General features: G+C 39.9%; 1 protein-coding gene across 4 annotated transcripts in view; it reads right to left on the bottom strand.

The window, feature by feature from the left end:
- The window catches only part of LOC118109494 (anoctamin-1), a 48,265-nt gene that overhangs the window by 17,074 nt on the left and 8,200 nt on the right, over positions 1–22,991 (bottom strand). For 2 of the 4 annotated variants that reach the window (XM_035156643.2, XM_035156647.2), the window contains exons 3-13: positions 18,952–19,050; positions 15,485–15,636; positions 12,425–12,479; positions 12,032–12,080; positions 11,043–11,098; positions 10,067–10,108; positions 9,199–9,263; positions 7,935–8,069; positions 6,643–6,803; positions 5,597–5,679; positions 451–519 (exon numbers count right to left, since the gene is read on the bottom strand). In XM_035156643.2, coding sequence (XP_035012534.1) covers positions 451–519; positions 5,597–5,679; positions 6,643–6,803; positions 7,935–8,069; positions 9,199–9,263; positions 10,067–10,108; positions 11,043–11,098; positions 12,032–12,080; positions 12,425–12,479; positions 15,485–15,636; positions 18,952–19,050 — 966 coding nt within the window. Of the gene's footprint in view, positions 1–450; positions 520–3,902; positions 3,915–5,596; positions 5,680–6,642; positions 6,804–7,934; positions 8,070–9,198; positions 9,264–10,066; positions 10,109–11,042; positions 11,099–12,031; positions 12,081–12,424; positions 12,480–15,484; positions 15,637–18,951; positions 19,051–22,991 lie in introns of all 4 variants that reach the window. The other 2 variants (XM_035156645.2, XM_035156646.2) reach the window with 2 other exon arrangements.

The raw sequence follows: 22,991 nt of genomic DNA, 5'->3' as shown, positions 1-22,991 counted from the left end.
AAGGTTTCTGCTGTCACACAGGCTCGTCTTTGCCTTTCTGTCCAGTCCTGGACCTGCAGTTTGATCCTTGTCTTCCACATCTTGTCTTGTCTTCCACAGTTGGGTTAGCCCTTTAACTACCCTCGGACAATGTTTGGAGAATCAGAGAATTAATCAGTTTTGGAAATGCCATCAGCTGACAGTTTCTAATGATTGTTTTAGTCCTGCATTTCATGTCCTAACCGGCCGAATGAGCTGATGAAGTTCTAACTATTTTCCAAAAAAGTAGAGTGCTCAAACTTTTGCACCTGCCACAATTACATGAAATAAAAAGTAACAGTGCATTAACATTTGAAGAAAACTTGTTAAGAGTCTGTTTGCTGCATGGATTCTATTAAAATCCATCCGATTAAAAAATCAACAGAGTACGTCAGAATATAATCAGCTGCATTATCAAATGATCCTATTTACTGTATGTTGCCTGTCCCCTGTTGTAGTATGTGGTGTGCTTGCATCTTTCCCAGGCTCCAGTCTGTGTGGCTGAGAGAGAGAGAGAGAGAGAGAAGCAGCAGCGATCAAGAGAGCAGAGTGACTCAGATATGAAACAATCAGAAAGCACCTTGTTCCCAGTCTGATCTCAATGTAAAACATGAGCTCACAATGTTTTGGGAGGATTTGCATTTGTGAACTGGCGACTGCTATATGCGTCAGATGCTCTAGTCAGACCTTTGTGTTTGTGTGTGGCAAATGGTGTGTACATATAGTTTATTAGTGTGGTCCCTGGGCTCTTATGTCATGTCATGTCAATGAAAAACTGCGTTTAACATCATGTTGTAGCCATGTGTATTTTCATTTTTTAATTTAAATCTTGCTATAAGAAGATTACAGTCAAGGAGCCCGGCAGAAGCAAAAAGCCTCTCATTCCCTGTTTTACAAAAGAAAGATCTGCCATGTTTGTTCACCTCTCACATAAACACATGTGTACACATGGTTTTCTAGATTGATCTGAGCACGATGCTCTTGGTACAGATGGGGCGATAATAAAAGAGAAGTTTCTGATCATTTAGCTGATTCCTGACTGTAAACTGTGGCGGAGAAAATGATTTGCTGCTGGACAACAGAATTGAATTACCACCAAGCCTCACCAGCTACTGACAGGAGACATGGCTTTGCTGCCAACAGCAGAAATAATGAAGGCATTACCCACAACAGAGGTGAGCTCAGCTAGTTTTCTGCCAGAGCTCCACTCTGTGTGGTCGACTCAGTCTGCACTGGTCCAAGCTCCTATCTTCTTACATGAAGAATTATGCACCAAGCCATGGTGTTCACCCTGTCTTTAACAAATAAATGCAGACAGAAAATAAACCATACACCAGTCTTCTTCCTCTTCTCTCTCCTCTCTGATGTCTCCCATCTGGAATGCTCATATTAGATAAGACCCAACCTCCTTACAAGAACAACCAATCAAAACTGATAAATAACAACCTGTGATCGCAACATGAAGCACTTAATGAAACTATATCAGTCATATAAACTAAATTACTGATATTATAACTGACTTTCTGTCAGCATCACTGCAAATGATTGTTACAGGTAAACATGTTGAATTAATCCATGTATATGTAAATAATTAATAATAATCCTAATATTTAAAAGCGATCACAGCTGTGTGCTGCAGTGGTGTATAACGACCACTGCTGAATTCAATCAATCAATCAATCAAATTTTATTTGTGTAGCCCATATTCACAAATCACAATTTGTCTCATAGGGCTTTAACAAGGTGTGACCTCCTCTGCCCTTAACCCTCAACAAGAGTAAGGAAAAACTACTAAAAAACCCTTTTAACAGGGTAAAAAGAAGGTAGAAACCTCAGAGAGAGCCACATGTGAGGGATCCCTCTCCCAGGGCGGACAGAAGTGCAATAGATGTCAAGTGTAAAGGAGAACATCAGAAAGATAAAGGTTTTAGCAGCATTGATAAGGGTAAACAGTAAAATTCAACTGCACTTATTCTTTACAGTTCTCTTATCAAACATTGTACAAAGCTGTTAGTGAACAAAGTTCTCAGATCTTGACACTGACCTTCTACCAGCCAAAGACATGACTTACAAATCCTGCTGTTGGTTTAAACAGCACTGAGTAGTTATATACATTTCTGATTTACTATATCTTATCAACCATCCGGACCCCTCAGGTCGTCTGGAACAGGTCTGCTCTTTGTCTGCAGAGTCAAAACTAAACATAGAAAAGCAGCATTCAGGTTTTATTCTCCTGCTGTGGCCACAGTGTTTCCCGTGTTTTCCTGTGTTCTTCCTGTGTCTCCCTGTGTCCATTCCTACCCTGTGTGTTCTATGTGTGTGTGTTGTGGGCACATCTGTATTTCATCTGCTTATCAACCCAGTAATACAAATACAGTGCTCCTGATACTCCTTGCCAGATTAGTTGGTATAAGTTCTTTCAGTGGCTTTACATTACTCTAGTGTCTATTGCTTCAAGTAAAAAAACAAAAAAGTAATGTTCACTGTAACTCTTCTTAGATTTTTTTATTCTTTATTGTGGTGTCTCATTTTGCTTCCACAATTTGTCACGATGCCTCTTTTATTTGATGCAAAGTACTTACTATACAAATACACTTCCCTAGTAGTGTTGGATGAGCAAAGAGCTGATCATGGACATATTTATCCTTTCAGTGTTAAAGAGTGGGAGTGAAAATGAGCTTAGAGCTGGAGCACATATTTATAACAGAGAACCATGTGTACACGTGTGTGTGAAAGAATGCAGATGGAAGGAGTTGCAGAAACACTGAGATCATACTAGAAACACATGTGGGAACGCTTCCTTCACACTGAACATATCAAACTGCTGAATCTTACTCGTAATTTTTTGTGAATTAGTTGTTGAGTTTAAGTTGCAGTATGTTAAGCTCTTTCGTCCACTCGCGCCTGTAAGAATACAGAGACTAATTGTTGCTTTTTGAATCATGAAACATGTGACTTTGATTGTTGCTACACTAATCAGCCATTGTCTCCAGGCACATGGAGATGACCTCTGTGTCCTGAGGGTCAGGGGGAATATATGTGATGGGAGGAAACATTCTGTGACCACATATTCTGCAAAAGATTTTTCTAAAAAACTTAAGTTCTGCCAGTCAGTTATTCATGTGAATGAACTCACGCTGAAACAACACCCAGCTGCTCAAGACAGTGGCCAAGTGTCCAATTACCTTTGGACCCTTGCAGTTTGGGCACTATGTGTTAAAAGGGAGACACTGTATACCCTACACGGTTCTTTGACACTGAGGTAAACCTACTCAAATCAAAGCAGAGCCTCTACACTTCAGTAGCCATTATCTCAAACTGAATGTAGTGAAGCTTGGAATCTGAAGAACAAAAATGTACAACTGTCCAAATATTTATGGACTGTGCTGGTAATTTCTATCTCACATACACAGACTTTTAATGTTGAATGGGCACTTAGGTATATCCATGGAAGGAAACATGGTCAATGATTACTTTTCATACCAAATGACCTGGATAGGGCAGGTTTTTGTGCTCTTTGTGTCCAAGTTCTTTATCTTTGTTCACTCTCCTGAGAAATAAGTGGAAATAAAATAAGTGGACCACTGCTTTCCTGAGCTTTGATTCGTGATCACTTGTACTTGTTTTGCAGGCATTAGGTGTGACCGTTTGTTTAGTGTAATTGTTTAGTTTACATACATCTAAAGTAAGAAAATATAGTGAAATGCTGAAGGAGGAAAACTGCAGCCACAATGTGTTGTAGATGCAGACTACATTTGCAAATATCATTTACAGTTTACAGTGTTTTTTTTGTGATATGTTATGAGAGATTGGCAGCAGCAGCAGCAGAAAGGCTACAGAGAGAAAAGAGAGAACTTAATCTAGAAACAGGAATGTATCCAAACCTTGAGAGCTTCCTGTGAAAAATAACCCAGAGAGACAGAGACAAAGGGGGTGGGGTAAGGGGATTCCAGAGTTAGTAAAAATAAGTCAGATAATACCATTGCAAATAACATGGCATGTTTTGAATGTGTTGAAGAGGACTTGAATACTCTGCTGATGTTGAAAATGTGCTCCACAAAACATTGCAGCAAAAGAGGAGGAAAAACACCAACAATGAGAGAAACACAACAAAACCAAAAACACTCACAACAAAATATTATATATGTAATAAATACTGTATAAAGTACACACGTATGTGTATATTACATGTTAATTTTTTAAAAGGGAATGTGCACATTAATGAAGATGCACACTTAAGTCCATCATGTAAATGTGCCATCCCAATATGCAGGTTGATGTTAAAGACATACAAAAACTTACAGTATTATAGTCACATGTGTAAGAACAAAGAAGTACAGGCACAGACACTTACATAATTAATAATTAATCAATGACATGACTGTATGATATACGCATGGACAAAAGCTCATAGCACACGAAAGGCACAACAGTACAATTATTAGTAAAACAACATAAAGACACAGGTGTAACAAGAAAGGCACATAAACAATAGAGCAAAACACACAATATTTAGTAAAATGAGTAGTAAAACAAAAGCACTACTCCAGATGATGACATATGTCCAATAACAACTGTTTTAAAGAATGAAGAGGGAAGTTCTAGATGTTGCTCAGTTCTTTGGGTATTGTGTTCCAGTTATGTGCTCCATGATAAGAAAGTTACTGCGCGAATATTATGCACTTCAGGAAATACCACAAATACAACCCGTGGTTTGTTTGGGGATGAGGGGGATGCCAGCCATCAAAATTACCCCCCCAAAACAACCCCTAAACTACCTGTCAGTTTCTAATCCCCTTTCATCCACTATGAGAGCACATGGAGAATTTGAGTGTGCAGTTGATCATCACTTAGTTAATACTGATAATTAAATTGAAAATAGCATGATGAGGGGCGGCGTATAGCTCACCTGGTAGAGCTGCGACCCCATTGAGGCTAGGCCTCACCCGTAACAGCCCGGGTTCAATTCCAGTCTGTGACCCTACATGTCATCCCCCTTTCACCAGTAACTCTCTCTGTCCTATCAAATTAAGGCCACAAAAGCCCATATAAAATATACATATAAACTGCTGGTACGTGAATTATTCAGCATTAACTATACTATCCTGCACACATTCTCTATCTGCATACGCAGCCTTTTCTCTCATAGGGGACAGGGGCCCTAACTGGTGGAGGCAGATGGCTGCACACATTGAGTTTGGTTGCTGCTATAGATGGCATCCCCACTTATCCTCCTGAAATTTTCCTGGTTCTGGCCAAATGTGTTTCCTCAGGTATAAATTGTAAAGAATAGTTAGTGAAAATATTTTTGGTTAATGTATTTTTTCTATAATCTGAAAGGAGATGCATACGTGAGATGAAACCTGATTCAATTCCATTATTAGCTTATACTTATAATAATGTATTCACTTATCAAAACATGGAATTTCACATCCTTTAAAAATAAATGCTTAAAATTAAAACCAGTATCATCAGTTTGCAAATCTTAAAATGCTAAATATTGTAATAGAATCAAACATCAATATACAGTATATACTCTATGTTATCTATACCTGTCTATGATTTCAGCGCCACTCACCTCCTCATCTTCAAACCCCGTCAGGTCCCATTCATAGTTCAGTCTCATCTGCAGCCTCTTCCAGTGCTCCATGAACATGGCAGCTTTGAGGCACAGATAAAGATCAGGCTCAGACACTCAACTATACATGCTGACACCTGAGTGAGTGCATTAGGGCAGACTGGTATTAGTAATTATAACAGGTACATCTCAGGTAATATGGGGGGGGGGACTGGTTGGGTGAAGTTAATGTCATCTACCATGTACACTGAAATGGGTTGATTAATAAAAGGTAGCCTACCCTAGGTAAGAAACATGTTGAATAGTTACTTAGGTGTGCTGATAAAAAGAGACAGATGGTTCACTTATATACTGTAATGTGAATGTAAAGACTGCTGCACGATAACAAGATGACCGAGATAACAAAATAGGGTAACAAGATAACAGGACGTGTTCAAATCTGGAAATGGTGAAAGTCACAAGTGAAACACAAAGGCTCTCTATCAGCGTTACACCTCTTCCTAACATAAACGGAGCCTACGTAGTGTTATATACTGTGAGCAACAGAGCCTAATGAGGGGATGTGAAAGAAGGCCATGAGCAGTGAAAGGAAGTGAGTGGATCCCTTCACCAATATCACTGCTTAGTGACTCCAATTTGTTTCATATTGCAAATTTCCCAAACAAATAGAAGAATAAAAGAGAAATACTGTAGGTTTCCTCAATTTTAATTGTTGAAATGGTGTTTAATCACACTCCATTTTTAAAACTGTGCTTCAATAAATGTTTTATTAGGCTGCAGCCATTGTTGAGTTTATTTAGTTCATATATCTCTTTGTGACTTGTCTTTGGTAATTATTTTACATGTTACATTTGAAAACACATAGTTCAAGACTAAGACGTTCAACGTGTGTTTAAACTCTATATATAAAATCTATGAAGTGCCCATTGAAATTTAAGGGTCCATGCTATATGAGTCAGTTCAGCTGAAAATGTGTATAGCTAGTTGGACCTCACAAGGTGGACACTGATTATATTAGCAAAGTGAATTGTTTGGTGTTGCCTCACCCCACAGAGCCATGAATATAGAGAAGAAAACAGTGGCAGGGTTGTCAAACAGGTGGCTGGCCCGAGCTGTCCCACAGGCTGTGCTCAGTTTCCAGTAGCTGCACACTCTGTCACACAGAGGACACATGGTGATGTTGTTCTTTGGATGGCAGATCTCCATGCTGGAAAACAAGATACAGACCAACACCTGTTTTACTATCCCCAAGGGGATGCATTTAAAAGCCCCTAACCCTAAACTTAACCATCACAGCTAAATGATGGTTTAGCTGTGATGGTTAACCGAAACCAAATGCTAAACCCTACAAAGTCGTAACCATAGTGGTCTCGCAATATTTGTCAAATTGGCAGTCACACATATATGTATATGCATATATACAATATGTGTGTGTGGTTTGTGTGTATATATATATACATACATTTATATACACACAAATCCTTCTAATCTCCATTTTCTCTTTGCTTTCTTTTAGATCTGAAATATTGGATGATTTATATCACCTGCAGTTCCTCCTGAAGTGTTTCTTTCCACAGAATGAGTTCCATTAGATGGACAACTTCCTGACTGCTTTGGGGTTCTGCTTTGTCTTACTGTGTGGTTCCGTGCCATGGTGACACTCTGATCCTCACACTTCTGCTCAGCGTGTGTGGTGCATGTCTGCAGTGAGTGCAAATATGTACCGGCAGTGTGTGTCATAATATCCTGTGGATGATGAGAAGCAGGTAGAGGAAGGAGCGGAGGCCCCTCTATTTTCTCAACTCATTCATCAATGTGCTTCCTTTGTCTCCCCCTTTGTATTTCAGATTTTCATTTCTTCATTCACGTTGATTTCATTTTCTCTTAAAGTTTACAACACTGACTTATTTTGTATGTCATTAAGAATATCAAGTCACTTAAAACAGTATTGATTCTAACAATATACAGTACATAATGTTGTTCCTTTATGACAATAAATCATTCTACAAGCTGTAGAACCACTCTAGTGATGTCACCGCATTTTGTGTTTGATTTCTCTGCAGATCTGAGGATTGTTAAGAAAACATTGTATTAACCATAAGACTAAGGCCCAAAACAGTTTCCTGCACATTAAGCAGAAGCATCACATATTCAGTTTGCTGTGACAATCAACACACATCACATCATATGTCAGCTCTCTTCATTCCTGTGCTTGTTAAACAAAGTGTGTGTGTGTGTGTGTGTGTGTGTGTGTGTGTGTGTGTGTGTGTGTGTGTGTGTGTGTGTGTGTGTGTGTGTGTGTGTGTGTGTGTGTGTGTGTGCAAGTCTGCACAGTTACCTTGGTATGTTGTCATCAACTGTGGCACATCCATAGAGAAAGACAATGACCCCGACTAGAGAGGCAGGAATCAGCATCTGGGTATACAGGCCTAACCAGGCAAAGTACAGACCAATCTTCTCGCCAAAGTACTTTCTACACACACACAAACACACACACGCATAGAGATGCAAAGGGTTTAATTTGTTCGGACAAAAAGAGCTGTGCAGTAAAACGGGAGGGGCTGACCCGTGGTGTTATTTCCGGTCCTAGTGAGATAAGTGATACAATCCAGGTAGAGGAAGAAACGACATGTTTATAAGACTTAAATATAACGGGAAATAAAATTTACGGCATATGAGAAAAATCAGTCATTTTTTGTTACATTCATGAACATTTGCCATTACTGAGCCTCGCTGCCCCTCTCAATGTCGTTCTGTACTATTAAGTTGTGTGGTGAAATGCTACTTAATTTTATGGTTTTCATTTGAAATTTAAAGATTCATGTTAAAATTGTAAAATGCATGGGTTTTATTTTATTATATGTGTACTATTTCTGTTGTTTTGGCCACTAACTTAAAAGGGTTTTGTGTATGTATAAACTTTCAGGCACAGTCTGCATTATGGCAAACTCAGGCCTCACTGTAAGGAACATAAGCTTTAACATGTGAGTTACAGGGGACATACTTAAGCTCCCATTTCCTTGTATAACTTCTGGTACTTGTCATGTTTAGGAGGTGAGAAAGCATAAAAACAAACCAGCAGACAATGAATGGGTTTTATGTTGTCCTCATCACTCCCTGAATTACTGTCTATCCTCATCACCAACTATACAACCCAGGCCATTAATAAAGAAGACAGAGGAGTTATGAACATCGTCCATATTGTATTATTAACCAGCCCTCATGGCAACGCTAGGTTAAAACTGTATTGGCCTGGATACAAGATGACATTCGTTGTATGTTCTTCAAACAAAGATGAATCTGTTGTGAATATGTAAATGCATAGTTCTGGAACATCATGCAAGCACTACAATTTCTAATAAAACACATAGATGACCTAATCATCTTATATTCAAAAACCCAACTTAACAGATTTTACCCATTGGAGAGTTTAGACAATACATTTATGTAAAATCCTATGATATACAATTGTAATATTACAAACTGATGAGCTGGAACAGCAGTTCTTCAAAATATAAGCCTTATTGTATTATAACACTCAGTTATTACCTTCAAAGGATGATTGACAATAATCATAATCACCTACAGAAATAGGTACTTACCGCACAAGTCCGATAGGCTGATACTTGTAGAAGACACCGTAGTTTGCCCACTCCTCATACAAAAGCTGAAGAAGACAATTTCTTTACATTAATTGTCTTGTATCACACTTCTAGCCTTTCTATTGACATAACTTTTATTATTACAAAAGTTTGTTAGCGTTACTCTTCGTATTTCCTGGCAGTGTCCCCTTTTTATATTATTTTTTCAAATGTATTCAACAACAGAGGCTCAGTAAAACAAACAGAACCACAACATTTCAGTTGGACTATTTTTTTCTTGCTACAAGGCCAAAGTTCATCCTGCTTTCAGCTCTGTTTTTGGTCTCCTCCTGTGGCTCTTTAGCTGCTGAATGCAGATGGGGGGGTAGTGTTCAGTTGGTTTATTGAGTTTTTAAGAGCTGCCTGCTTCAATCAAAAGTTACATAATGAGAGCAGGAAATAAGAAGAATGGGTCAGAAAAAGAAACGTACAGAGCAGACAGCTGACGGATGAGCTGAAACCCTGTCAGGCTCCATATAGCTGAGCTGCATATTCAGGTGCTAATTCTCTGTAGGTTCATGATTATGAGCAACTCCTTCACATTTATGGTCTGGCGCAGGGCTTGTCCGTGGATCCCCAGATCTTTGAGCAACCTGATGGTGGATGCAGCCAACCTCCACAGGACAAACTAATGCTATTCAGCCCCGTTGCTCCGCCTCAAATGCCATGTCTGCATCCTGCATCGAAGAGGACGACACGCAGGGTGTTTGACCAGAGTATCAGGTCTGGTTTTAGGGTGGTAGTGACACAAAACACCCGGACATTTGTGAACCTGAACCGAATATGAACCATGAACACGTCTGTATAAAGCTCGAAAAAACTCTCTTACCTTTCTGTCATTGGACTCTGCACTCTCCTGATTTATTTCCCCCTGTAAGTGGAAAGTAAAGAATCAGTTTGGAAGATCTTTTGTGGAATTCTCCGATAATTAGCATTTTTTTTCCCAGCGCAAATGGATTACACTTCCACAGGAAAGGACAGACAGTACTAGATGCTGTACACAAGGGGTGGAGACTGCATGCCAGGTTTTCATCCAGACTCGACTACTGCAACAGTTTACTCTTTGCTGCCACAAACAAAGTCCTTCGCAAACTCCAGTATGTTCAGAACTCTCCCGCCCGCCTACTTACCAGTACCTGCTCAACTGATCACATCACCCCAGTCCTCCATGACCTCCACTGGCTCCTGATAAAATACAGGATAAACTTCCAGATTCTACTCACCACCTACAAAACCCTCAACAACCTCGCCCCCCCCAACCTCTCCGACCTCCTCCACCAGCACACCCCCACCCGACACCTCAGATCTTCTGATGGCAGCCTCCTTCAGGTCCCTAGGACCAAGTGCCGAACCTGGGGTGACAGGACGTTTTCAGTCACCCCCTCCTCTCTGTGGAACTCATTACCACCACACATCAAAAATGCCCCTACACTGCTATCATTTAAAAAGGCCCTCAAAACCCACCTCTTCAGACTTGCCTTCCCCAGCTAAACCCCCCCACCCCAGATGTTTTTTTTATTTTCTTAGTATACCTCATTCTTACCACTTTCTTTTTATTTGTATTAAAGAGTATATTGATTGCTTCCTTATTTTATCCTTCACTATGTAAAGCATCTTTTAGAGCTTTGAAAAGCGAGATATAAATGCAATGTATTATTATTATTATTATAAATAGGTGAGGCCATAGTGGTCAATTGCCACTGTCTTTTTATCTTATCATCTGCTGAACAGCTCTAAAGCTTGAGTATATTACCATACTGTTGAACTATCATCTGTAATTATATAGTAGCATTGTTACTACTCACATCATGAAGAGGGTAAGCTGCTGTATAGACACCGCTACCAAGAAGACTGGTGATACCTGCCAAGGAAAAACAGAGGCACATGTTACATGCATTTCACATCTTTGGATCCTAGCTCGGTGAATGTGACCAGAGTAGATCTCCTTTTCTTACATAATAGTCAGTGCTTAAATATCCATTCAATTAAATCTCTGACCAAATCTCTATACAATACCAATGACAAGATTGGACCCAAGAGACAAGAGAAAAAATTTTAAGTTTTTGTTTAACGGTTAATATTTAAAAAAGTGAATCCACGTCAACCTGATGCATGTGCATGATCCATTTAGACAACAGGCCAGTTTGCTCCTTTATGCAGAATCAACAGATTATCCAGTTTGTCAATCATGTAACTGTGGTAACAGCATGGCATATGCACTGCCGCCCAACATGCAGCGGTGCAAGATCCATTTAGTGCTACTTCCAGCTTAGACACACTATAGACTGAGGCATCCTAAATTGATCCCTGGGATGGGACTGACCAGTTGGGGGCTCCACAATGAGCAGTCCCCAGACCCAGGGGGAGGGAGCTTGTCCACTGGGATTCAGAGTGTACTGTAATAAGCACCCCTGCCATCATCATCATCATCATCTTCATCACCATCATACCACCTCCCATTCCCAGCTCATTTGAGCTCAATAGGTGTGTTGTAAGACTTGATGTCAGGGTTTTGACAATTTGTGGTGAACTTACATTTGTTGGTTGGTTAGTTAGGTTAGTGACGATTCAGTGATTTAGTTTGCTCTCCACCAAGCTATAAAAGTGGAAGAAATGATTGTATTTTAGTGGAAGTTAGTTAGTTAGTAGCTAATTGTAGTTTATTCATTTATTTTTTGTTTTTGAATTCATTCGGCTACAAAAGCTGCAATAGATCATATATAATATGTTTTTACATCTCTACTATAATACTTGACACACATTTTGTCGAGATGTCAGAGACATCCACACTTACCCATGCTGTACTTGGCCTTGCATTTTGTTCTTTTTAGTATTTCAAAAACCTGAATGTGAATGAAAACATGAGAAGTGTATTAAATTCTCTGTGCTGTCGAAGAAAAATAATTACCAAAAAATATTCAAGTGTTATTTTTCGTAATCAAGAATGGTATAGCTCTAATCTTCAATAATGGCCACGACCAAACTACCAATTGTTTCTTTTCAAATTTACATAAAACAGCTTGAAAAAGTAAATATTTTACAAAAGAGAATTACCTGCCCACCACTATACTGTCCACTATAAATGTATGTTTTTACATTTGTTCATTAACTGAAGTAATGTCAGAAAAGAATGAATACTTCTTTTCCATCATCTGGATAAATCACAACAAAGCTTCAGTGGACTCACTATTGAACTCCTGGTTTTGCTGTCAAAGAAGGAATCTTTGTCTGAAAGGTCAAACCTGTTAACACACACACACACACAAAAGTTGAAGCTGACATTTTATCAGAGGTAGAGGAGTGCTTGTTCTCCTGGACTGTGGATGGTATTTATTCAGTTGATGTAAAGTCTAATTTAAACACAACAGTTGTGGACACTGACAATTCTTATTTTGATCTCTGATCACAAGATACTTCAACAGAATATAGAAGCGGTTAGTTTACACACACACACACACACACACACACACACACACACACACACACACACACACACACACACAGTGAGATACATTTAATTACCTTGCTGAGGTTTTACTTCAAGTCAAGTTTCATATAGGACATTTTGTATGTGTATTTTCAACCCTCACGTCACAGAGGAAACTCAAATGACTCACACTGGACTGGAACCTCAGATGACATTATGACAGCTGCACAAACAGAGCGTTGGGTTAAAGTGGCTACATTTAGCTTGCCATATCGTTCTTATATTGACTTCTGCTTTTTATTACATTGCCGCCCTCTGCTGGATTTCACCAGTGGACCTGACAGCTGATGTTGTGGCTACATGCACAGTAAGTTGGTCCTGCTGAGGTTGTCACACAGTTGTTACATGTAAACAGATGTCCTAGCTCAAACTGCCACAATTTTTGCACCACATAAACCGTTTGCATACATGAACTTTAGAGGTTGTCCACAGAATTGTGTCCAGACTTTCTCCAGAGTTTGCCGTTCACACATGACCAACAACACATATCTCTTGAGCATTCAGAGGGGTGAGGGGTGACGCAACGGGCACAGGCAGAATGTATGGTATAAATTCTCCTCTAGATTCTCCAGTTTTTAACAGGGGGCTGATTGGTGAAACTCCGCAGGAAGTCTAGGGGCTCTCTCTTGGACATTTGTATTCTCACATACAGCCCCTCTGGAGAATGCCCGGTTCACATCTGAAATCAGCTGGATCTCACAACTATTAAGACCTAATCCTTCATTTTGAGTGGAATATAGCTAATAACTAAAAGTCTCTGCATCATAACCTGGAGTTATGGTTTTCTTGTGTGAAATCATAAATGGCTACTCATTCACTCATGAATGCCATTCTTATCTGTCTGTAGGATGCTTCTGTGCCTTCCTCCCACCCATTTCTCTGATTTACAGTGGCTACAGAAAGTATTCACACCCTTTCACTTATTGCACTTTGTGTTGTTGAATTTATTTTAAATCAATAAAATACAATAATGGAGTGAGACAATAATATATATATATATATATAGATTAGCTTTTTTGAGAAACTAATGTAATTTACAAAATGAGCCAGACCCTGCATTCAAAATATTTGCCCTTACCCTTTAGTAAGCAAAGTTTTAAGAATTCCAAGGTAAGTCTCTGCAAGCTTTGCACACCTTAATTTCACCCGTTTCTCTCATTCCTCCTGATGTCAGCTCCATCGGTGTCTGTGAACTTAGTCTTTTAACCCTTACATACTGTTCATATTTCATGTCTTCACAGTATGGCCACGAATTCCCTTATAATAAGTCTATATGCCGAATTTTGAACTACAGGTCTATTTAGAATGTATAAATAGCCAATCTGACATTAATAAATGGATGATTAATCTTTAATTAATGTTTCAGAGAGCAGGGAGAGTGTAATTTTGAGGTTTTTTACACCAATATTTTTTTTTTTTACTATCACACAATATCATGTCCTGTTGTACCTAAGACATGAAAACACAACAGCCGTAATGATTTGAAAGTGATAATGGCGAGAACATTCTGGAACTGTTGGCATTTATTATGTAACCATGTATAACCATGTGTAACCATTATAACCGTTAAAACCAAGTCACTTGAATGACACGGCTGCCATCCTGCCTGCAACTTGATGTGGAAGTGAGGACCAACTGACAGCATTGTTTTTCTATATTGATATAGATTCCCCTCTCAATGTACAAAAATTTGTAGCATGTAAAATATTTACATTTTTGTGTATTTTGTATTTTGGGTCACTTTAGGAAAAGTCGTCAAATTTCAGGCTAAAAGAATGACATTTAGGGTATTTTTACTGTTGTCAAATGTCAAAACTGATCAAATTTGACCCGAACAGTATGTAAGGGTTACGGGAAGTGAACGTCGGCCTAGTCCCGGGCCATGTACACTCAGGAGCAGGTTTTCAACCTCTTTCAACCTCTAACCATTTCTGCTATACAAATTAAATAGAATGAAATGGAATTAGCCTAGCGTTGTGCAGTGTCCGGTGTTCACACTCATTCAGTGTTTAGCTCTCACCCAGTTACTCAGTTTACCTGGTGATCTGACACTAGGAAGAGTCCTTGTGACTCCATTTCACAATTTCTGTGGTCACTGTGTTTCTGAGAAAACTCAGAGCTTAAGGAATTAATATGCAAGTTCCTTGGACTTGGAGCATAAGGCTAAAGCACACTATGCTAAATGAGATGATTTAGTTTTTGATTTCCTTTTTTTTATTATTTGCTACTAAGCTTATACTGACAAATTGGCAATTTCACTAATATACAATAAATCTATAACACTATGCAAAAGCTAACGGGTCTGACTACATTATGACGCCACTGTAGAAGGAGAGATGATCAGAAGGAAGCTAGTGTTAAATGGCCCATGAGGAGAGAGAATACCTATTGATTCCTTTTACAATGTCATGCTGTTTAACTGTGAGGTGCCACATGTGCTCTCTCAGTTAGCTCTTTGGCTGCTCTGAAGTAGGACATTTCTTACTACAGGTCCTCCTCCACCTCCCCTGACCAGGAGGGTAACAAAGGAACAGATCACATTGATGCTGGTCAGTTTTTAGAAACAACTGTATCCTGGTTCAGTTTTTCTAAGTTAACTAAGACTTTTCCATAGTAAATCCTACTCAGAGTAAGCCTCCCTAATGAAACACCCGTCAGGCAACACTATTTGTCTATTTAATTGCGAGGCAATTGTGTTACAAGGCAACATGGGTCCACTTTTTTTCCATCAAAGTGTGAAAGAAATAAAATTGCACTTACAGGTGTTGTTTTTCTCTGGAGAAAGTGTGTGACAGATGTTTGATGTTCTTGGGTTTATGTTCCTCAACATGAGGGTGGAGAGGCTCCAGAGCTTTACTGACCAGAGAGCTGATCTTCTCCATGACACCACTCGACTGCTTGACTTCATACACCTAGAAATCACCACAGAACACGCACTCAAGGTTAAGTTGTATATTCACACCTGTACACATGTTTATGCATTTATCCATCCATCCATCCAAATGTGGCAGCAGTGCAGTGTGTAAAATCATTCAGGTAAAAGTCAGGAGCGCCAGTGAGCAGCAATTCTGTGTTGATGAGAGAGGTCACAAGAGAGGTCACAGACTGGTTGGAGCTGACAGAAAACCGTCAACAGCACATAGGGTTCATCAGGTCATGGGTTGAATGTCACAGCCTATGTGAGGGTTCTTTCTGACCATGCTCATCGATTTTTGGCCACAGTTTACCATCTTTTACAGTTTTTTTCGATTGCATAAACATTAAAATCAAAAGTATTACACAATTATCAAGACCTTACACTCAAGGAGCAAAACATCAGCCCAGATTTGCACCACTATAAGCACAATGTCACCCTCACACATTTTGCAAAACAATACACACAGTGATTTGCAAAACACTAAACACACTTGTATACATTAGACACAGAAGTATATCAAGATGTCACTTCCTTGCAATTCCAAAGCACTCACTCAAATTACCACCCCCATGAGCCAGTTGGTTCAACACAGCCATCAGGTGCGCAAACACATGATTGCTAAATTGTAGACACACCAATCAGGTTTAAGCACTATAAAAATGCAGCAGGTGAGTTCACCTGTCTTCAACTAAAATGGAAGGAGTCAGAAGAAGAAGAAGAGTGAGGGTGAGAGGGGGAATCCACGGAGGAGGAGAAGGAGGAAAAGGAAGAGGCGGAGGCCGTGCCAGAGGTAGAGGTCGAGGTGGAGGTAGAGGAAGAGGAAGAGGAAGAGGAAGAGGAAGACATGAAGCAGGAGGAGAACGTGCTCAAAGAAGAAGAGGACCAAATTTATCAAATGAAATTCGCGCAACACTAGTTGACCATGTCGTGAACCACGGATTGACGCTGAAGGAGTCTGGACTAAGAGTTCAGATCTTAGCAGATATACAGTGGCATCTGTCATTGTAACCTGTACTGGATACAGAGTGTTCTGTTGGTCTGATATTTGCTGAGCTTATAGTGTTGCACACTACTGTAGTAGCATGAAAACTGGGACATGTTTTGTTGTGATTCTCCATGTTGACATGTTGACTGATTTGGGAATATGGATATCAGTCTGCAGCATTGGTCTTGTGTAGTGTTTGGTTAATTTATTGTATATTTGCACTTTCTCTGTGTACTTCACTTACAGTACTCTAATCACTGAGAAGTAGAATTGCTAAAAGTGTTTTAGGATAGCAACAGCAGTGTGTAACTGGTTCAAACAGAATTAAGTCATATGAAACGTGTGTTTCATATGGTAACAAAATATGGTTTTGATAAATTAGTGTATAGTTTTTACAAGAGTGTTTCATTTTGCAAAGGATCTGAGGTGTTCTGCTAATTGGGTGTGTGGTTGTGCTAACTGTGTGTAGTGTTTTGAAACACCGGGCCCTGTTTTAAAAATCGTGCTTAAGCAATCGAGAAAAACTGTAATGGCTACTTCCAGCAGGATGACGCTTCATGTCACAAAGTAAAAGTCTTAATCTGGTTTCCTGAACATGTGAGTGAATTCAATGAACTTCAATGACCTCCACAGTCACCAAGGATAGTTGCACTGGTGCTTTCTTGGTCTTAAAGGGGACATAGCATGCAAATTCCACTTTGTTAGTGCTTCTACAGGTTAATGTGGGTATCTGGCATGTCTACCAACCCAAAAACTCTGGGGAAAAAACACTTGCGCGTTTTGTTATGGTTCCTCTAAGTCAGAAACGTCATGCTTGAGCGACTCGATTGCGCTTCCTGGGTTTTGTGTCGTAACAAGGAACTGGAAGTCTCCCTACGTGGTCTTGGCCCACCCGTCCCCCCACACTCGCTACGCCGGGTTTACACCGGAGGCAGCGAGGCTGCGAGGCTGCGAGGCAGCGCAGCGCCGTTCCCAAGCACGCAGCCGCCTGGCTGTTCACACGGGACGAGCATTTCTCCGCTGGTCAGCCCGCGATTCACTCACATGTGGCATTTGTCTGGATCGTTGGGACTGGGAGGCTGCAGCAGTTGCTCGGGAGCGACCGCTCGCTCTCCCATGCGTGAGCTGGAATTTGTGTCAGCGCCACACAGCCAGTAGTGTGGAAGACTTCCGCAGTGTTCAGCGCTACTGTAACCCCCGAACCCCGACATTCAACGGGTACAACAACAAGCGGAGAAAGCAGAATCGCGGGCTGACCTTATATATACAGTCTATGGGGCTGACCAGCGCAGAGAAAAGCTCGTCCCGTGTGAACAGCCAGGCGGCTGCGCGCTTGAGAACGGCGCTGCGCTGCCTTGCAGCGGTCTTCCACACTGCCAGCTGTGTGGAAGACTTCCGCAGTGTTCAGCTCTACTGTACGCCGGGTTACAGTAGTTCCGCCGGGTTACAGTAGTTACGCCCGGGTACAGTAGTTACGCCGGGTTACCACAGACGCGGAAGCGCCGCTCGAGCGCAGCGCGCCGTCTCCAGCACGCAGCCGCCTGGCTGTTCACACGGGACGTGCATTTCTCCGCTGGTCAGCCCCATAGACTGTATATATAAGGTCAGCCCGCGATTCTGCTTTCTCCGCTTGTTGTTGTACCCGTTGAATGTCGGGGTTCGGGGGTAAATGATGGTCTTCATAGCCCCCCCCCACCCCTCTCTTTCTCTCTCTGTCTGTCTGCTTGTGTGCTTGTAGTGGATGGGCAGAGGGGGACATTTAATTATGTGATTGGGAAAATTAAAACTCCAGGACAACAGAAGGGGAATACAAAGTATGGGATGCATATTTGATAATTTATATCATATAAAATATGTAATTTATATCGTTTAAAATCATGGGGGAGAGGGGGGAGGGGGGAGCTGGCTCATTAGCATTTAAAGGAACAGGCACTCAAAACAGGTCACTCTGTGGAGGGCTGTTTTATACAGGGTAAAAAGGGTGCTGTTTGAAATGATCCTTGTGGTATTTTGACCAAAGTATGTTACAGACATTTCATTAAGACCCCAAGGAACCATATCAACTTGTGGTAAAATGGGCATGCTATGTCCCCTTTAAGATATGTCAGTTGAAACTCAAGTCCAACAACACAAGTGTGTGTGTGTGTGTGTGTGTGTGTGTGTGTGTGTGTGTGTGTGTGTGTGTGTGTGTGTGTGTGTGTGTGTGTGTGTGTGTGTGTGTTTGTGTGTGTGTGTGTGTGTGTGTTATGGGAAGGGAATGTGTCTAGGAAATGAACATAAGTCGATGTGAAGTCTCATAAGAGTGCATGCAGGCAGAAATCTCACCTTCTTAGTGGGCATCTTTAGCTTCATGAACTCAGCCTCTCGACAGAGAATCTTCCAGGGAGCATGAATCTTCACAAAACCCACCCCTGGAATCTTGGTCTGAGACAAATAACATACAGATATAGCTCAGTTATGTTTATTCATAATCCGCCCACAGGTTGATATGCACATACTTTTTGGTGCAAATATAACAATGTTTCTTATAGGATGTCCTTCTCAGGTTGTAGCCCGCTTTGTCCATATATAATTTTGTAAGTTACCAGGAAGTAGATTCAATTCCACTAGATTCACGAGTTTCAATTCATGTGACAGATTATTGGTGTGTTCCCAATATCCGGCATCTTGTAAGATCCCTTATGTCTTTATGTTGCCCGTACCTCATCAAGATAATTCAATTATGGTAATACCAGTATAAAATACAGAGTGTACATTGATTTATGATCCAGAATGTGTCTAACTTTTTCGCAAAACTGCAATGCTCTCTGCTACTTTTACATTTTCAATAATGACATTGTTGATCATAATTTGTACTTTGCATGAGTTTGGTTTTGTTCAAATTTAGTTTAGTTGGTATCAAACTACATCTTTCATGAATGAATCCTTATATAATACAATAGTATTTAACAATAGATACACATTTACAATCGATAGGGAACATCAGTACAGGGGGAAACACGGTGCAGTGGTTAGCATTAAGAGGGTTCGGAGTTTGAATGTAATGGCTGGACGAAGACAAATTTGTGTGGAGTTTGCATGTTCTCCTCATGTCTGCGTGTTTTTTCTCTTGGTACTCCAGCTTTGGATGATCTCCAGCTTTGGATGATCCCCAAAAAAGTTGTGTGGGAATATCTTCCTCTGTGTGATGACCACGCCCACACATGGTAATATGCTCCAAATTCACACTCTCTCTCCTCATCAGTTTGCTACACACATTTAATTTGTACTCAGCCACACCAAACAATTAACTTCACAGTTTGCTTATTTGGAATCGGTTTAATTGCTTTTAACCTTACAATGTTTAGATGAAGTGCACACATTTTAACACTGTAGGGTTACACAGGAAATTGTTTGTTATATTAATCATTTGCTTCTTGGTCTTTGAGTTACCGTGGCTGTTGGGGGAGGTCCCTTCCTGCTGGCAAAAGGCGTGGCTCAGTGCTAAGGACTCTTAAAACCTGGAGCCAGCTCATCGGGCCAAACCATGTGCTTGTTTACCCCTTGTTTGTTATTTGCTATATATGTCGCCTCATGTCTCATTGTGGGGGGTCAGTTTGTTCAGTTAACACAGTATTTTGTTCCTTTAAGTATAGTTACCTTTTGTTGACTTCTTTTATTGGCCTAGTTATAACATGTTAGGTTCATAATGTTTATAATGTTTCTAAAGTGAGGGCTGTAGTCTGACCAGGAGGAAACCATCTATGTGTGTATTGATTTGAGGGACTCAACACTGTACATCAGTACTGCCTGCTGTGCATAGAGACTAATGGTTTCCCTCCTGATCTGATTTCTGCTTGTTGTGAGGAAAATAATTTGTTTATAATTTGACTTGACCAATTAAGGATTAGATTAAGTAGTTTAAAAGAAAGCTTCACAATGATTTAAATCTGTCTCCAAATATGTGCCCATATGTATACTGAAAAATGTTTTACTTTCTATATTTACACTTCATGTCCATAATGCCCATTCAAATATGACAGATGTTGTTTGCACTCTGGTGTATAAAGCTAACAATGTAATTTGTGCCAGGCTTTTAGGTTCTGCTGGATCACTTCAATGAGTCACATTGGAGAAGTGTTATGGGTATATTTGGTCCTTGTTGAAAATCTAATCAAACTATGTTTGAAAAATGAAGATAAAAATGCAAATAATAAGTAAATAACTCAAAAAATAATTAAATATTAACTGATTTCACGCAAACCCTTTTCCCCTGGCTGAAAGCGCTGTTCTTGACCCATTCCTCCACCACAACTTCTTTCACTTCAGACTCTGTCTCTCTTTATGTCACCTCATCTGAATCCCCAAAAGCTTTCTGCTAGAAAACAGTGCATTAAATGGCACATTGGAACAATCCAATATGCAGTTCTCCATCTTCTAGAGAAAACACAAAAATCAGGGCTCATAAAGAGTAACTGGGCGTTATATCAATGTAAATTGCCAAATAGCTCAAATGTGACTAGACTTTGCAGTTGCAGACACTCAAATAGACAAAGTCAGTTGGTCCCTAGGGAGTAAATACAAAAGTATTGTTGTGTGCATGTTAAGTGGATATCTTCCAAAGTAAGGGTTTTTCCTTTCTCTCTTGAAAATCTTGACACACAATTAGCAAAACCATGAAAACCTTAAAGTTCCCATTTGCAGGTTTGTAATTTTAATTTGGGGTTCTACACTCCAGCCTCACACACTATAGGAATGGAAGCAACCAAAAAGCAGACTATTGGCACTTTAATTAGCAAGGTTGTCTGTCTGTTAGTTAGCAGGATTACACAAAAAGTGTAAGTTATGAAATGATCAAAACATTAATAATTAAACATACGCAATGGGAGTTTTGGATTTGGCACTCTTGTGTCCAGCTTTAGTGAAACAGGTATTAAGACCTTCTTTGAAGTAGTGGTAACCTCAGGTCAGCCATTTCAAGACACTGCTGTAGACAGTCTTATTTTCTATTTATACACTGGCATTAGGTCATCTTATACATATGCAGAATATCAGTTTACACTTTTACATGGCAGATACTCAGATATTTCTAATCTGCAACCATGCAAATAGTTTTACAGAATCAGCCTGCCTCCAAATTGAGAAGTGGCTGCCTCCTAACTTCTTATAGATGAATAGAAACAAAGCCAAAGACAAGCCTAAACTTATCTGACAGTGCTGTTTACTCGTGAAAACAACTTCAGTCTACACAAATCGGTTGTAAAATAAGAACTAAACATACGTTATACTCAGACTTACATACCTTCTCAAACCTAAAATTGCTAAAGCAGGTACAATAATAGGTAACATAATGGGAACAGCTTTTAGCTCCAAGTTTTCAATATGCAACACAAGACCAAGTCCAAATAAATGAAGAATGTACAAAGTGCTATGCTAATCAATTGGGATATTAAGATCACACCCGTCCATTACAGTACTCAAAGACGTCTGTCCCAGACTTCTATACTAATGTCCGAACTCTTCACATAAGTTACGATAGAAATAACTTACACCCAGTTAGAGTTTTCTACTAAACCATTAGAATTTGTTCACCTTCCTCCAACATCATTAGCAGGCATCAAACTTTAATTTGAAAGAGAACTGTTTCTTTATATCGTGTTCAGATTTGGTAATGCTCGCTCTAACAACCCAGCCCTCTCTAATGATCCATGTTCATGTGCAAACTGAACATGTGTGGACTGTGTGGACTCTGATTTGACTGTTGCTCGACTGTCCCTGCTTCACTTTGGGCACTTTTCCTCACCCATACTCAGGTGTTCATAAAGTGTCTGCTCTCAGATTTATGTGAAATGACCCTGTCAAAATTCCCCAACCAATAGAATGCCTGGTGTGATGTTGAGCAATGAAATAGTCTACTACTTCATCGCAGATGCATTCCCTTTTCATTCTTACAGAGTCCCTCATGGGTTCTTACTGTTTGACAGGTTTAGCAGATCACTCACCAGCATGCCTCGTTGTTTTTATTTTAATTGGTTGTCATATTTAGAGCATGGGAATACATCCATGGTGTTATGCTTAATTATGCAAACATTCGTTTTAAGTCTTAGTGGTTGCTATCTAACACATGAAGACAGCAGAAGACAATAGTAACATTTTAGGAAACTGGTGAGGCCAGGCATATGCATATATTAAAACTGAGGAAATCGTTAAGTTGTCACAAAATATTATTACAATTTAGAACATTTTAGTTCTTGCTACAGTAAGATACACATTTAGCTGCTCATCATTTCACTGGGTTTATTAAGATTGTAAAGACATGCTAAATATGAACAAATGGCTTCCTGTTATGAGCCAATGTTGACCTCACTGCGTTTGTTTCAGAAACA

This window comes from Hippoglossus stenolepis, chromosome 5 (assembly GCF_022539355.2).
Source record: "Hippoglossus stenolepis isolate QCI-W04-F060 chromosome 5, HSTE1.2, whole genome shotgun sequence".
NCBI lineage: Eukaryota > Metazoa > Chordata > Actinopteri > Pleuronectiformes > Pleuronectidae > Hippoglossus > Hippoglossus stenolepis.
Note: the sequence above shows the minus strand (reverse complement) of the source record. Positions and strands in the feature narration are given on the sequence as shown.